At 40.7% G+C, this 13,841-nt stretch overlaps 2 protein-coding genes across 2 annotated transcripts; both read left to right on the top strand.

The window, feature by feature from the left end:
* The first annotated feature begins 793 nt into the window (after nucleotides 1-793).
* Nucleotides 794-2,444, top strand: LOC140527738 (C-C motif chemokine 4-like). Its single transcript, XM_072644891.1, has 3 exons — nucleotides 794-907; nucleotides 1,536-1,650; nucleotides 2,066-2,444. Exons 1-3 carry the CDS (start codon nucleotides 835-837, stop codon nucleotides 2,151-2,153), a joined length of 276 nt encoding a protein of 91 aa, XP_072500992.1. The 5' UTR covers nucleotides 794-834; the 3' UTR covers nucleotides 2,154-2,444.
* Nucleotides 2,445-10,269: 7,825 nt separating this feature from the next.
* On the top strand, nucleotides 10,270-11,896 carry LOC140523954 (C-C motif chemokine 4-like). Its single transcript, XM_072638508.1, has 3 exons — nucleotides 10,270-10,380; nucleotides 10,955-11,069; nucleotides 11,526-11,896. The coding sequence occupies exons 1-3, from the start codon at nucleotides 10,308-10,310 to the stop codon at nucleotides 11,611-11,613; spliced, it is 276 nt and encodes a 91-aa protein (XP_072494609.1). The 5' UTR covers nucleotides 10,270-10,307; the 3' UTR covers nucleotides 11,614-11,896.
* Nucleotides 11,897-13,841: the final 1,945 nt, after the last annotated feature.

Genomic DNA, 13,841 nt, shown 5'->3' with positions numbered 1-13,841 from the left:
AAGAAGATGCTTTTAAAATTGTAAAGAGCTTTATTGAGGCAAAGGCTATTCTTTGTGATTTTTTATTAGTTCTTGGTGGTTGTGGGTGGGCAGTGTTCCCATTCTCCCTACCCTGTACAAAAGTTGTCCAGGATTGCCCCTGAAGGACCAAAGATAGTTCTTCTGGACCAATTTCTGTGAGTATAACAATGTGCAATCAACAAACCTTAGAACATTTCCTGAATCTGCTTCTGATTTCCAGTGTGACCTTGGACAAGTCATTTCTCTTTGGGCCAAAGTTTCTTTACCTGGAAAATGAGAGTATTCAATTAACACCCCCCCTCCCAGAACCCTTTTACCTCTAAATCTACAAGCCTAAGATCTAGGCAGTTATGATATCAAAGCAGCATGAAGGTCATGCAGATCATTCTTTCATATCAATGGTCAATGAAACTCTTTCCTATTTTTCTTTGTCTATGTTTCATCTGTCTCTGTGGTAGCTCCAGTTCACCACTTCCCCTTTAGCAGTCTTCACACCCCACCACATGCTCATTTCTCCTCTCTCCATCCTACCTCCTCTTTCACCCATGATGAAGTTGCATTGGGGGGGGGGGGGGGGAGAAACTCAGTTCTTGACAACAGCCTTACATTTCCTGTGTTCTCTTTTTAGTTTTGAACTCCTACCACTACATCAGTTCTCCTCTGGACTTTCCACTTATTTTAGGTTCCTTTTTTCTCTCTGAGTACTCCAGAATCCCCTATAAAAAGAGGGCTCCCACATGAGATAGAGACACAGACCTCCGGAGTCTCCTAGCTCCTGCTCTGCTCTTCCAAGCCTTCTCTCCTCTCAGCATCATGAAGGTCTCTGTGGCTGCCCTCTCCATCCTCCTGGTCACGGCCTTCAGCTCTCTGGCATCCTCTGCACCATGTAAATGTTCCTTCTCTTTCCCTCTGACTGTGACCAGGCTCTGCTCCTAGGCTGGAGAGAACCCTGACAGGAGATGAGGCTGGTCTGATCATAGGGATCCGTGAGCGTGAGGAAGGACTAAAAGTGAGGGGCAGGAGAAGGAAGAGGGAGGATTTCTGTGACTTTGAACTTGAATATATTAACCTGATCTAGACAGTGTATGGCAGTTAAATGTTAGATGGTGATGAGACAAGAGAGGAGAAAGGGCACTGGTTTGGATTTTCTGTCTGGCCAAATACTCATTCTGTCTCTCCCACTAATTAGCCATGTGACCTCCAGCAAGTGACTTCCTGGGCAAAGGCAGGAATTGGATGGGAAAGTCTCTGACATCCGTTTTAGCCTGCCTGATCCCACATTAGGGTTTCTCAAAATACCCCAGTGAGAAAAGGGAACAGAGGGTGACAATCCTCCTCCGGGCACAATGAGAATCACATCTGGTACTAGAGTAAAGCTGGATAAGGGAGACAGGAGGGATCACATCCCCAGTGTGCCTAGTACTGAGTGTGTCCCTGCATTGGAGTTAGCAGATAAAGAATGAAAGGTGTCGACATATGACCTTACCAATCTCATGCCTCCCTTTTCTTTGCAGTGGGCTCTGACCCTCCTACCTCCTGCTGCTTCTCCTATGTCAGCCAACAGATCCCCAGAAAGTTTGTGACAGACTATTTTGAGACCAGCAGCCTGTGCTCCCAGCCAGCTGTGGTGTGAGTATCTGCCCAGTGAATCTCTTGAGGGGATCTAGGGAGAGACGATGGCAAGGGGAAATGAGGCCGTTTGGCAACTTGGTGAAATGGATGAATCAGGTTACTCAGCGGAAACCCTGGTCAAGCATGGTTTACCCATGGGGGAAGATGGGAGCTGCTTACCTAAGGGTGAGGAATAAACTCATGCAAAGGGAATTATATGCTAAGGAGAGGTGTCTTGAAAGAATTCCCCCAGGACAGGTCTCTAGAGAGACCTTAATACTCAGGAAGGCCTGAGAAATGTTGCTAGAGATGAGGATTTTTCCTCATGGCCCTCTAGAGATATACAAGGAGTGGTAAGTGCTGGACATGGGGGGAACACAGAGATGCATCTCTTCCTCCCTGACTTCTCATCTCTCCTCCTCTCCCTGCCCAGGTTCCAGACCAAAAGAGGTCGACAGGTGTGTGCCAACCCCAGTGATGCCTGGGTTCAGAGCTATGTGGAAGATCTGGAGCTGAACTGAGGGCCACAGGGGCCTTGGACAATGCCTCTTAAATGGAAATGAACCAAGCTGAGGAAGTCCATAGGGAGATGCAATCTCCCCAAACTCCAGCCTTCAGGAGATCCTCTCCCCCACTATAATTCATTCTTATCTGTGAAGATGTATTTATATAAATTATTTGGTGGCAACTTTGGTTATTTATTAGTACTATTATTCCATTTCTGGAAGACACCTGTCCCCCATGGGGACCTTTCTTGGCATGTTAGCCTGTGTCCCTTTGAATTCTGAGGTCATTTGTGGATTCCATTAACATCTATTGGACAAAGATTTCAGAATAAAACTTTCTAAAGCTTTAATTTTTTGCTGTGTTTTCAATATTCTTTGGGAAAGTGGGATTTAGGAGGTCAAGTTCTCTCATGATCATACCAGATGGGTATGGAATTTTTGGACAGCAGTATTTCTATAAAAGCTCTGGGGTTCCATCTCATTTTGTTGATGGGAAAATCCAACATCAAATCTTCTGGGTTGAGAAGCAAGCTTCCATCAATAGAGAAGTATTAGTCCCAACATTCTTTCATCTTTCAGACCAAATGTGGAGTCTTGTGGTTATTTTTGGAATCCATACTTTAGGCAGAACTTTGGGAAGGTGGAGAATGTCTAGAGTAAACTCTAGAGGAAGAAGTTGACATATCTAGAGCCCTGAGGTGGAGGTGATAGAATTAGGGATGGTTAGTGGGGAGAAGACCCTGTTTAGACATGATTTCTGTCTTCAAGTATTGGAAGTTCTGTCTTGTGGGAGAATATGTATTTGTGCTCTTTGAGTCTCAAGGATAGAACTTGGGGTTATACCCAGCATTCGTAAGGAACTAAATTTAGGTCTGACATTAGGAAGAACTTCTTAGCAATTGTAGCTGTCCAAATCATAGTGGGTGATGTGGTGGGTTCCCTTGGAGGTCTTTAAAGGCGAGGTGATCACCTACAAAAGCTGTGACAGTGGGGATTTTTTTAGTCACCTTTTGGCTTAGGTAACTATGATTTCTCCCAAAACTCAAATTCTGTGATTCTGGGATATTATCAAGGTATAAGCAGAAAATAATCAGTGCATAGGAGTTTTTCCAAGGAACCACTAAAGCAAGTAGAGGAAAAAAACAGGAAAGAAGTAACCAGAATGAGAATTATCTCAAAAGGCATAGCACCAGAAAAAAAAATGTTTTTATTTGGAGTCAAAGTTTGAGGGTTCATTACCTGTGTGACCATGGGCAAGTCACACTCACTCTGAGTCTCTAGATGGATTTCAGTTTAACAATAACTAAAACATAATTTTTTGTCATTGGAGGAGAAAGCTAGAGCAAACTGGCCAATCTGGATTTAAAATCATAACCCCTGAGTTTTTATCCTAGTTTTAGATTAAAAAAAAAAATAAGCCAAGGCCTATATTTTCAATGTTTCTGGATTTTTTGGCAAGATTGGTCTGAAGATTTAGAGAATTAATGAAGTCACCCCACCCTAATTAAAGTTAGTGATAGCCTGCTGTCTCGTTTCTTGTCTTAAGTCTCCCCCACCTTTCAGACTAGTTCAGCCCTCTACCCTCTATGACATACTACTTGTGCTGGAGGGGAAGAGGACAGGAAATCCATGAAATCTGGTCAACTTTGTCATCCTACTGCTAAGAGGCACTCCATGACCTCAGTTTCATTTCCTCCTACCCATTTCAGCATGAGCCAGGAGAAGGTAGTGAGACCTTCCTGCCTTTTCTCCCTCTGTCCTGTTGCAGAGACTAAGCAGCATCAAGATTTCCTTCAGATCTGACTTCAGATCCTTCTGAAGGACTGATTGCTCTAACATTTTACCCTAATTTCCCATCTCTTTAAGGATTTTCTCTTTGTGACTTCAGTCTTTATTGAGTCCTTACCCAAACTTGGATCTCTCTGTCCTATGCATATCAGTTCATTGCGGTCACTGAGATTCAGAGTGGGAGGGTGACTTATGACTGTCAGTACATAAAGGAAGGAGAAGCCTTGGGCATAGAGAAAAGCAACAGGGTAGGTTTAGAACAGGACAAAATAAGAGTTCTACAAGCCATACCAGTGTCCATATGAGAACAAAACTTAGGGAGTAACTTCTCCCCCAATTCCTTTGACGTAGAAAATTGTCATGACCTTTATAAACTTAATTTTTCCCCCTTTTTTCTTTTGAACACTAAGATAACACACACATGAACTTTTCAATATGCAGAGAATGGAGAAGATATCATATGAATCTGTGAATTTCAGCTACATATAGATTATATCTATATCTATCTGTCTATATATGTATATATATGTATCTATCTATCTATATATGTGTGTGTGTATATATATATATATATATATATATATATATATATATATATATATATATATATATATATATATATATATATATGCTGAGTTTATCACAATGGTAGGCAAACTCTGCTGTTTGTTAATGACCCCTTCTGAAATTTCTTCCTTCTCTTCTGTGTCTTTTACAAAGGTTTTCACTGACGCTCTTTTTCGTTCTTCTATCTTTCCTTTCTTCCTTCCTCCTTCCCTCTCTCTTTCCCTCCTTCCTTCTTTTTTATTTCTTTCTTCCTTTCTTCTCTTTTTTTCCCAAAGTGATTCCTTATTACCATCAGGATTAAATATTAAATCCTTGTTCAATTTTTAAAGTCCTCCTCAACTTGGTTTCTTCTTCCTTTCCCAGTCTTCTCATATTTTAATCCCCTCCATGCCTTCTATCATCCAGTGACACTAGTCTCCTCCTTCTTCCTCCCACAATACAGTAATGTACTTGCCACCTCTTGCTCCTACACCCTGCATTTTACACAGTTGGACCCAATTTGTCACAATTGGCTTCCTTCATTTCTCTCTGTCTCTTCTTCCCCACTATCCCTTTGGATATCTCTAAAGCACCGTCAAAAGCTCTAGCTGGATGTCTTTGAACAAATCACTAATAATTGTATTTTTGTTTTTCTCAACTCTAATGTGAAGATAGTATTTTCTCCACTAGAGGAGAGGAAACCTAGGGGATGGTGAATTAACACAAAGTCTCCACCAAGCCTTGCCACCTGTTTGTGTGTCAGGATCTTAGTTTGTCATATGGGTATGAGGTTAACATGGCACCTCGCAGAGTTGTGGTGGGGACCATAAACTAATGTATGTGTACATTCCTGAGATGCAACCAATCCTCCTTGGCATTCCCACTTGGATTCTGCTGGGCATTAGCTGTGTGATGTTGGACCACTCATTCCAGCTTTCTATCTTGGTTATCCATTATGGCTGCCTTGAAGCTTACATGAGATGATAGGGGCAGAAGAAGATACTTTTTAAACTGTCAAGGGCTTTATTAAGGGAATAGTTGTTTATTTGTGTTTTACTGGCGAGTGCTATTTATGTATATCATTATCATTTTCCTTTTACTGCTTGAAGCGCAAGACAGGTTGTTAAGGAGATGAAATATGATTAAATGATTTTTCTATGAGTGCACAGCTAGGAAGTGTCTAAGACAGGGTGCAAACGCTGCCATTTGATATCAGTACCAGCAGGCTGTCTACTCCCTCGGGCTGGGCTGAAACGGTTACTACACTGGATGAGAGCGAATCTATTATGTAACTCTAAGAATGTAAAAGGGTTTTCATGGCCTCAGAAACAGTGGAGAAGTCCAAAGGATGTGTCTGTACTTTTCCTTTACAGTTTAATCATATTTTTGTTAACATATTTTTAACATCATGCATTTCTGAATATCTCTTACCCAGTGAGTCATCCTTGCAACAAAGATTTTAAAATGAAGGGGGAAAAGTTTTGCAAAGCTCACCAACACGTCCACCATATCTGGTGTTTATACAGCAGTCAACACTCCATATCCCCCATCTCCACAAATGGAGAGTGTTGCTGCAGTTTGTCAATTCTTCTATAAGGCCAAAGTTAGTTATTGTAATTGTGTGGTTTCTCAAGCAAGTGTAGAACTGGAAAAATGCAGAGCTGGTAGGAACCACTGAGGTCAATGAGCCCAATCGTCCACCCAGATAGCAGTCCCATCTACTACATTCACTGGAATTCCATGAGCTTTTATTAAGTGACTACTGTATGCTAAGCACCATGCTAGTTGGTGAAGTCAAAACAAAATAAGTAAATCAAATTTATCTAATAATAAAATAGAAATGCAAAAATAAAACAATTCTTTCCCAGAAGGACTTTATAGTTTAGTGAAATATAGTTCAGTGGAAGGAAACTATATGGAGCCAGAGAAGTAAATTTGGCAATCTATTTACAAAATCAATTCACAGTAATTACAAGAGGTGGAAGTAAACACTATCTACTGGGGGAATCAGGAATAGATTCTTGTAGGAGGTGGCACTTGGGCACAGCCTTGAAGATGTTAAGAATTATGTGGAGTGGAGGGAAAAAAAAAGATCCTTCTAGATATGAGGGACTGCCTTCTCAAAGGCCTGGAAGAGAAATATGGAATTGTACAGGAAACATTGGAGCTTCTTGAAGAGGTGGGTGATATGGTTTGAAATGAGGAGTATCAGTTTCACAGCTGTGGAGGACGGATTGGAGAGATGAGAGTTTGGAGAAGGCAAGGGGGACAACCAGAAAGCGATTCCAATATCTTGGGAGAGAGATGAGAAGAGATTAGATTACTTTGGTGACCATTTAAGTGGAGAAAAGGTAATAGTACAGGAAAATCTGTAAAAGGAAAGTTAACAAGATTTGACTGTGACTGGATATAGTGAGTGAAAGATTGTGTGTGTGTTTGTTCTTTGTTGCCGAAGGAGACCATGTCATCAGAGAAATAATGATATGACTTACACTTGACTTTGCTTTGTGCAGGTCACCAGCCTCACTTCTCCTCCAGAGCTATCTGAATTCAGTGACCAGATATTCATCAGGATGACTGGAGATGACCCAGGATGAGGCAATTGGGGTTAAATGACTTGCCCAAGGTCACACAGCTAGTGAGTGTCAAGTGTCTGAGGTGAGATTTGAACTAAGGTCCTCCTGACTCCTGCACTGGTGCTCTATCCACTGCACCACCTAGTTGCAAGTGAATAAAAGGTTGAGGGTAATGCTGAATGAAGTTTTAAACCAGTGTGCCTGAAAGGATGGTTGGACCCTCCAAGGGAAAAGTGAAATAGAAAAGGAAGCTGAGTTTAGAAGGAAGATAATGAGCTCTGCTCTCAGACTATGCTGGGTTTGAAATACCAGGGTTCCTTCAGGAAGCTGGTGATGTGGAAGTGGAGCTTAGGAAAGAGATCAGAGGACTTTAAGAATGAAGGAGGAGAGTAAAGGTATTTCAAGGATAAGCATGATTGAGTGACTTGCCTAGGGACACTGTTTGCTTGTAAATTTCAGAGTTATGATTTGAACTAAGTTCAGCCTTCTAGCCACTCTACCACACTACCTCTTCTGGAGGGAAAAATGGCAGGAAATTCACAAAATCTGTCCTGACTAGTCATGTGAGTTCTGAATGAAACTCAATGAAGAAAGGAGAAGTCCTCTTTTGCTTTCTACTGCTAAGAAAGAATCCTAGATCTCAGTCTGGTTTCCTCCCTGCTGTTCCTTCTTGGCTAAGGAGAATGTAGTGAGATCTTTCTTTCTCTTTTCCTTTCCTTTCCCAGGGCTCAGACAATGCTATTGTTCCTTCTGGTGGAGGTCTGACTAAGATATTTCTGTGGGTTTGCTGTAACATTTAAACCTTTCCCCCATTCTCTTTGAGGACATTCTCTCTATGCCTTTGGTCCTTATTGTGTCCCTACCCACCATTACATCTCTCCATGTTCCATGTGTCTCATTTAGGCATCTAGACACTAAGAATAAGTGAGGGAGAGTGACTTAAGACTCTTGTTACATGGAGGAAGCCACAGAGAAGAATCACAATACAAGCTTATATCAGAGCTAAGAGTTTTGCAAGCCAGACTATTGACCATAAGAGAGTAATCCCTAACTTTAAGTCATAGTGTCTCTCTTAATTTTTTTCATACCAGAAATATAGACCATAAAGTGTTTCTTTTTTTATTATGAACATTAATATATTAACAAATGCTCATGTTGGAATACACGAAGAAGTACAGAAAAGAGGGAGGTATATGAATCTATGAACTTTTACTGAATACAATTTGGTTATTTTAAATATATGTTAAGTTTATCACAATAGTAGGCAAACTCCCTTGCTTGTTGGTATGTCCTTCTGGCCTTATTTCTACTCTGCTCTGTGTGTATATGTTTTTTAAATTTTTCATTCCTGTACTTTTATTTTTTTGTGGATTACCATTAGTATCCACTAACTCCCATCATTTTCCCCCAAAAAGCCCTTTTATGTAACAGATTATGTATAGTTAACAGAGCAATAGAAAACACTGACCAGGGCTAAAAATGCTTGTCTCATTTGACACCTCTAGACCATCCCCTTTCTGCTCAAAGTGGGAAAAATATACTTCATCTTTAGTCTTCCGATAGAATGATTAGTCACTGTCATCATCAGCATTCTTAGGTCGTTCAAAATTGCTTTCATCTTCAATATTATAGTCATTGCATCATTTCTTCTCATAGTTCCATTTACTTCATTCTGATGCTGAAGCTTATAAATATACCGAAAGAGGATTTAGTAAACTTGAGGACTGGAAGGAGGTCAGACAAAAATCAAGCTTAGACCAGCACCTTATACCATACACTGCAATATCCTCCAAAGAGACATCAGACTTGGATATGAAAGGTTATATCAGAGGCAAATTGGAGGAAAATGAAAAGAGACATTTTCCTATTACAACCATTCCTGAATTCATCCAATGGCAATGTTGTCTATTATATACACATCTCTATCATCTCTCCGTATCTTATTTTGTTGATTTAGAGTGAACTTTATTTTCATTTTTTAAAAAGTCACATTCATAATGATGTTATATTGAACAATATCTAATAATTTTAGTCATTTTTTCATACCTACCCTCCCACTACAGAGTCTCATGTTGCTTCCTCCTCCTTAAAAATGTCCCCTAAAGTTTATATAGCACTGCCCGAAGTCAGAAAGTCCAAGATTGAACCTGGAATTCATTACTCACTTGTTGTTTAAATTTGGATCAGACACTTCATAATAATAACCAAAAATTTTATGTCAGCTGTGCTATAGTTCTTGTTTTTAGAGTGTTGGCTATGAGGTTAAAGATCACACAGCTAGTAAATTTTAGAGATCGAACTTGACCCTAGGTCTGCTTGACTTCAAGCCTAGGGTTCTGTCCACTAAATGTCATCTCCATTTTCTCATAAATAAAACAGGTATAATAAACACACTATATTTATTTCTCATAAATAAAACTGTTTGCTTTACATGGTAATTGTGAAGATTAGTCAATGTCAAAACTTTATGCATCCTTGAAAAGTCATACAAATATATGCTGTTAATAGTCTCATAAAAGAAGGTAGACAGAGGAATGGACTAATAGTACAAGTCTTCAATGCCTGTTTCTACTCTGTCCCCGTTTCCACAAAGATCCATATGGGGTGGTCATTTTGAGTGGAAAAAATGGAGTCAGCTGACTTGGGATCATATCCAGGATGTGTTTCTGATTACCAGAATGACCTTGGACAAGTCCTTTCTTTCCGGGTCACAGTTTGTTTAGTTGTAAAATCATGGTGTTAGACTAGATGACTAATGACTCTTCTAGTTTTAAATCTCCCATCCTAAGATCTAGATGGTGATAATATCAAAGAAGCATGAAGGTCATGTTGAATACTCCCTCAAATCAATGGTCAGCATGCCTCTTTCCTATTTGTTTTTGCATGGTTTCACATGTTTTTATCTGTCTCTTCTGCTATCACAAGTTCACCACTTCCCCCTTAGCACCCTTGCCACCCAACCACACACACACTTCTTCTCTCTCTCTCTACCCGCCTCTTTCCCCCATGATGAAACTGCACTGGGGGAGAGAACCTTAGTCCTTGACACCAGCCTTACATTTCCTGGGCTAAGTTTTGAGCTTGCAACTCTCACCATGACATCAGCTCTACACTGGAATTTCCATTCATTTTCTGTTGCATCCATCTTTCTGGGTATTCCCCAAAGCCCCTATAAAGAGAGAGTATAAACATGAGATAGAGACAGAGACCTTCAGAGCGTCTTAGTATCTGGCCCTCTAACATCTGTCCTCTTAGGATCATGAAGGTCTCTGTGGCTGCCTTCTCCATCCTCATGGTCATGGCCTTCAGCTCTCTAGCATCCTCCACTCCAAGTAAGTGAGCTTTGCTCTACTCTCTGTGGCTATGTCCAGGCTCTTTGGTCATACGCTGGATAGAACTCTCACAGGAGATAAATGTAATCTGACCATATGGATCTGAGGAGGGTGGGGAGAGAGGAAGACTGAAAGGGAGGGGAAGGAATAGGTAGGGTTTTTATGCCTTTGGATCTGAAACTATTAAAATGCCTTTGACAGTTTTTGCTGGTTGGCATATAAGATCAAGACAGGACAAGAGGCACTGGAATGGACACAAGTCTGCTAGGTTCTAACTCTGGCTCTGACACTAAATACCTTGTTACAAGTCCCTTCCTCTCTAAAAGGCAGGATCTGGCCAGGTTAATCCTGATATCCCTTCCAGCCCAAACTCTTTATGTTTTCTCTATGGCTACCCTCTGGGAATGAGAATAGCTAGTCTGATCATCCTCCATACACAGAGAATCATGCCTAGTACTTGAGGGGAGACATGAGAGGTGATGAAAAGCATGTTCCTGAGATGATGTTGGCACCAAAAGGATGTGCAGTGTGAATGTGTGGCAGTACTAATTTTAGGCATCTTTTTCCTTTACAGTGGGCTCCAACAGTCCTACTTCCTGTTGCTTCTCCTATGTTAGGCAACAGATCCCCAGGAAATTTGTGATAGAATATTATGAGACCAGCAGCCTGTGTTCCCAGCCAGGTGTGGTGTAAGTATCCAACCACTAAGAGTCCTCAGGAGATGTAGGGTGAAATGGTGGAAAGAGAAAATGAAGCCATTTGATAATTTGGTCAAATGACTGGATCAGGCAACTCAGGTGAAACTGTGGATAAAAGAGCAAATGGTAAGCCATGTGGTTCCATGACCAGGTTTTGTTCTCCAGGAAACAAGGTGGGAGCAACTCCCTCCAATGGGGAGGGATAAATGGAAGTAACAGGAATTTGAGTGAGGCCAGAAGGAGGCTGGGATAATCTTTCCTGTGATGGTCTTTAGAAAGAGACAGATATCCTCAGTGGATGTGATGGAGGTTTCAGAAGGTGGGAGAATGGTTTCTTAATCCCTTTAAGAAGTCTAGATGAAGTTGGGAAGAAGAGAACAGAAAGACTTCTTCATCTCTAGCTGAAAAGCTTCTTGGTCTCTTATCTCCTCTTTCTTCACTCCACAGATTCATGACTAAAAAAGGGCGGAAGATGTGTGCCAACCCTAGTGATGACTGGGTTCAGAAGTACATGGCAGACCCAGAGCTTAACTGAAAGCCTCAGGGGCCTAGGACAATGAATCTTAAAGGGAAATGAACCAAGCCAAGGAATTCTACCTTCAGAAGCAATCTTCCCAGACCCCAGCCTTCCTGAGATGTGTTTATTAGTGAAATTTAATTTATGTAAATTATTGGGTGGCAGCTTTAGATATTTATTTGTACTTATTTGCACTTTTGAGGAACACTTGTTCCCTAGAGAGACCTCTATTTGCAGCTAATCCTTGGCTCCTTTGAATCCTGGGGCCATCTGCTGTCTTCCATGAAAATCTGTTAGACAAACACTTCAAAATAAAACTTTTTAAATCACATGTTTTCTTTGTGTTTTTGGTTTTCTCAGGAGAAATAGGATTGCTAAGGTGGAGCTCCTGTATCATCATACCAGATGGGGGAAGGCTAGTCAGAAAGCATTTGTTCTGAGAGAGAAAACTTAATTTGGTGATTGAAGTATATGACAATCTTAATTGAGCTCAGCACCTTGAGTGGCCCTCAAGTATCTAATCTACATGGAGAGGCATAGCTTCCAGGAATAAGAACAGCCTAATTCCAGTACACTCTGACCTGGAGTACTATGCCCAGTTCTGAGCATCACAGTTTGAGAAGGACATTAGGAAGCTGGATAGTGTCCAGAGGAGCACAATCAGGAACAAGAGCCTACAGTCCCTTCCAGGAAAGAATGAGTTTAGGGATGGTTAGTAAAGAGAGGGAAAGATTCAGGGAGGTCATTATACTTGTATTCAAGTATCTGCAGGACTAACATGAGGAAAACGAGTCACACTTGTACTGCTTGTGGTCATCAGGAGCAATGGGTAAAGGTGACAAAGATGTAAATAGGGGCTTGATAATAGGAAAACTCCCTTTGGAATTAGAGCTGTCCTAAACTGGAAACAATTGCCTCCAATGGCAGCTGGATCCTCTCCTTGAAGTTCCTTAAAAGGAGGTTGGGAGACAACCTACATAGGAAGATTTAGTAGGGGTTTCTTCCAAGTATGTCTTGGATTAGATAGATGACTCCTGGGGACCCTTACAGGTCTCAAATTCTGTGATCCCGTGATATTGTCAGAGAACAGTCAGGAAATAGTGCATCTATGAGAGGTATGCTAAGGGTACCATGGAAATTCAGTATAGGAGAGGGAAAGAGGCCATCAAAAGGGTACTTATTTTACATGATGTGACAACAACAAAAAAAGTGCTGCATTTGGAGTCAGAATAACTAGATTCAAATCGTGTCTTAATTATCTTAGTGACCATGGACAGCTCTACATGGGCTTCTACATGGATTCAGTGTATTTAGTACTAACCTAAAAACTATCTGTTTTAATGTTGGAAAAATCTATGCTAAATTGACTAATTTTGATTTGGAATCAGTAAGTGTGAATTGTTGTCCTGGCTCTGACACTTAGCTTTCAAATGAAATTTTATAAAGACATGGATTTTCATATACATGCATGTATCATTTATGAGGATGGGTTGTTGATTGAGCAAAAAAATCAAGAGGCCCCACCTCTCTTAAAGTTAAGTTATAAGATTAAAAGAAACCTCAAGCAAGCAAGCAATGCAATACACTGGGTTAAGTGAGAAAAATCCTTGGATGATCCTTGGATGGTTGGGAAAACAGAAAGAGTGTTTAGATTGGCTGAGGAAACTTTTTCATGTCTTGTAATTCTCCTATCAAATAGAAACTCAGTGAAGACAGGAAGAGGGGGAAGCAGGAGGGAATAAAGAGGAATACAGAGAGAGAGAGAGAGAGAGAGAGAGAGAGAGAGAGAGAGAGAGAGAGAGAGAGAGAGTGAGTTAGAGGAAGTCAGACCAACAAACAGACTGATCCAAAGAAAGAGAGACAGACAAGATTTATGAAGAGTACGAAATACCAGATGGTTTTATATGTGATTTTAGAAGCAACAGAAAAAGACTAGACCATCTTGAACAGCTCCAAATGGTCTATTAAGTATGGATGAAACTTATCACAATGGTAAGTAAACTCCCTTGCTTGTCTGAATCTCCCTTTGAACTTTCTTCTTTCTTCTGCTATCTACTATATATTAAATTTTCTTACATTCATATTCTTTTCTTTTTTGCATCGGTATTATTACCCACCAATCTCCATTCTTTCCCTCAAAGAAGCTTTCCTGATGTAACAAAGTATCATCAAACAAAACAAATAAAACCAAAAACCTGGCTCAAATTCTTCACCCTTTTCTAGTTCTCTCTAGCCTACGTGCCCTC

The sequence above is a fragment of the Notamacropus eugenii genome, chromosome 2 (genome assembly GCF_028372415.1).
Source record: "Notamacropus eugenii isolate mMacEug1 chromosome 2, mMacEug1.pri_v2, whole genome shotgun sequence".
NCBI lineage: Eukaryota > Metazoa > Chordata > Mammalia > Diprotodontia > Macropodidae > Notamacropus > Notamacropus eugenii.
This window is presented reverse-complemented; position numbering and strand designations above follow the sequence as displayed.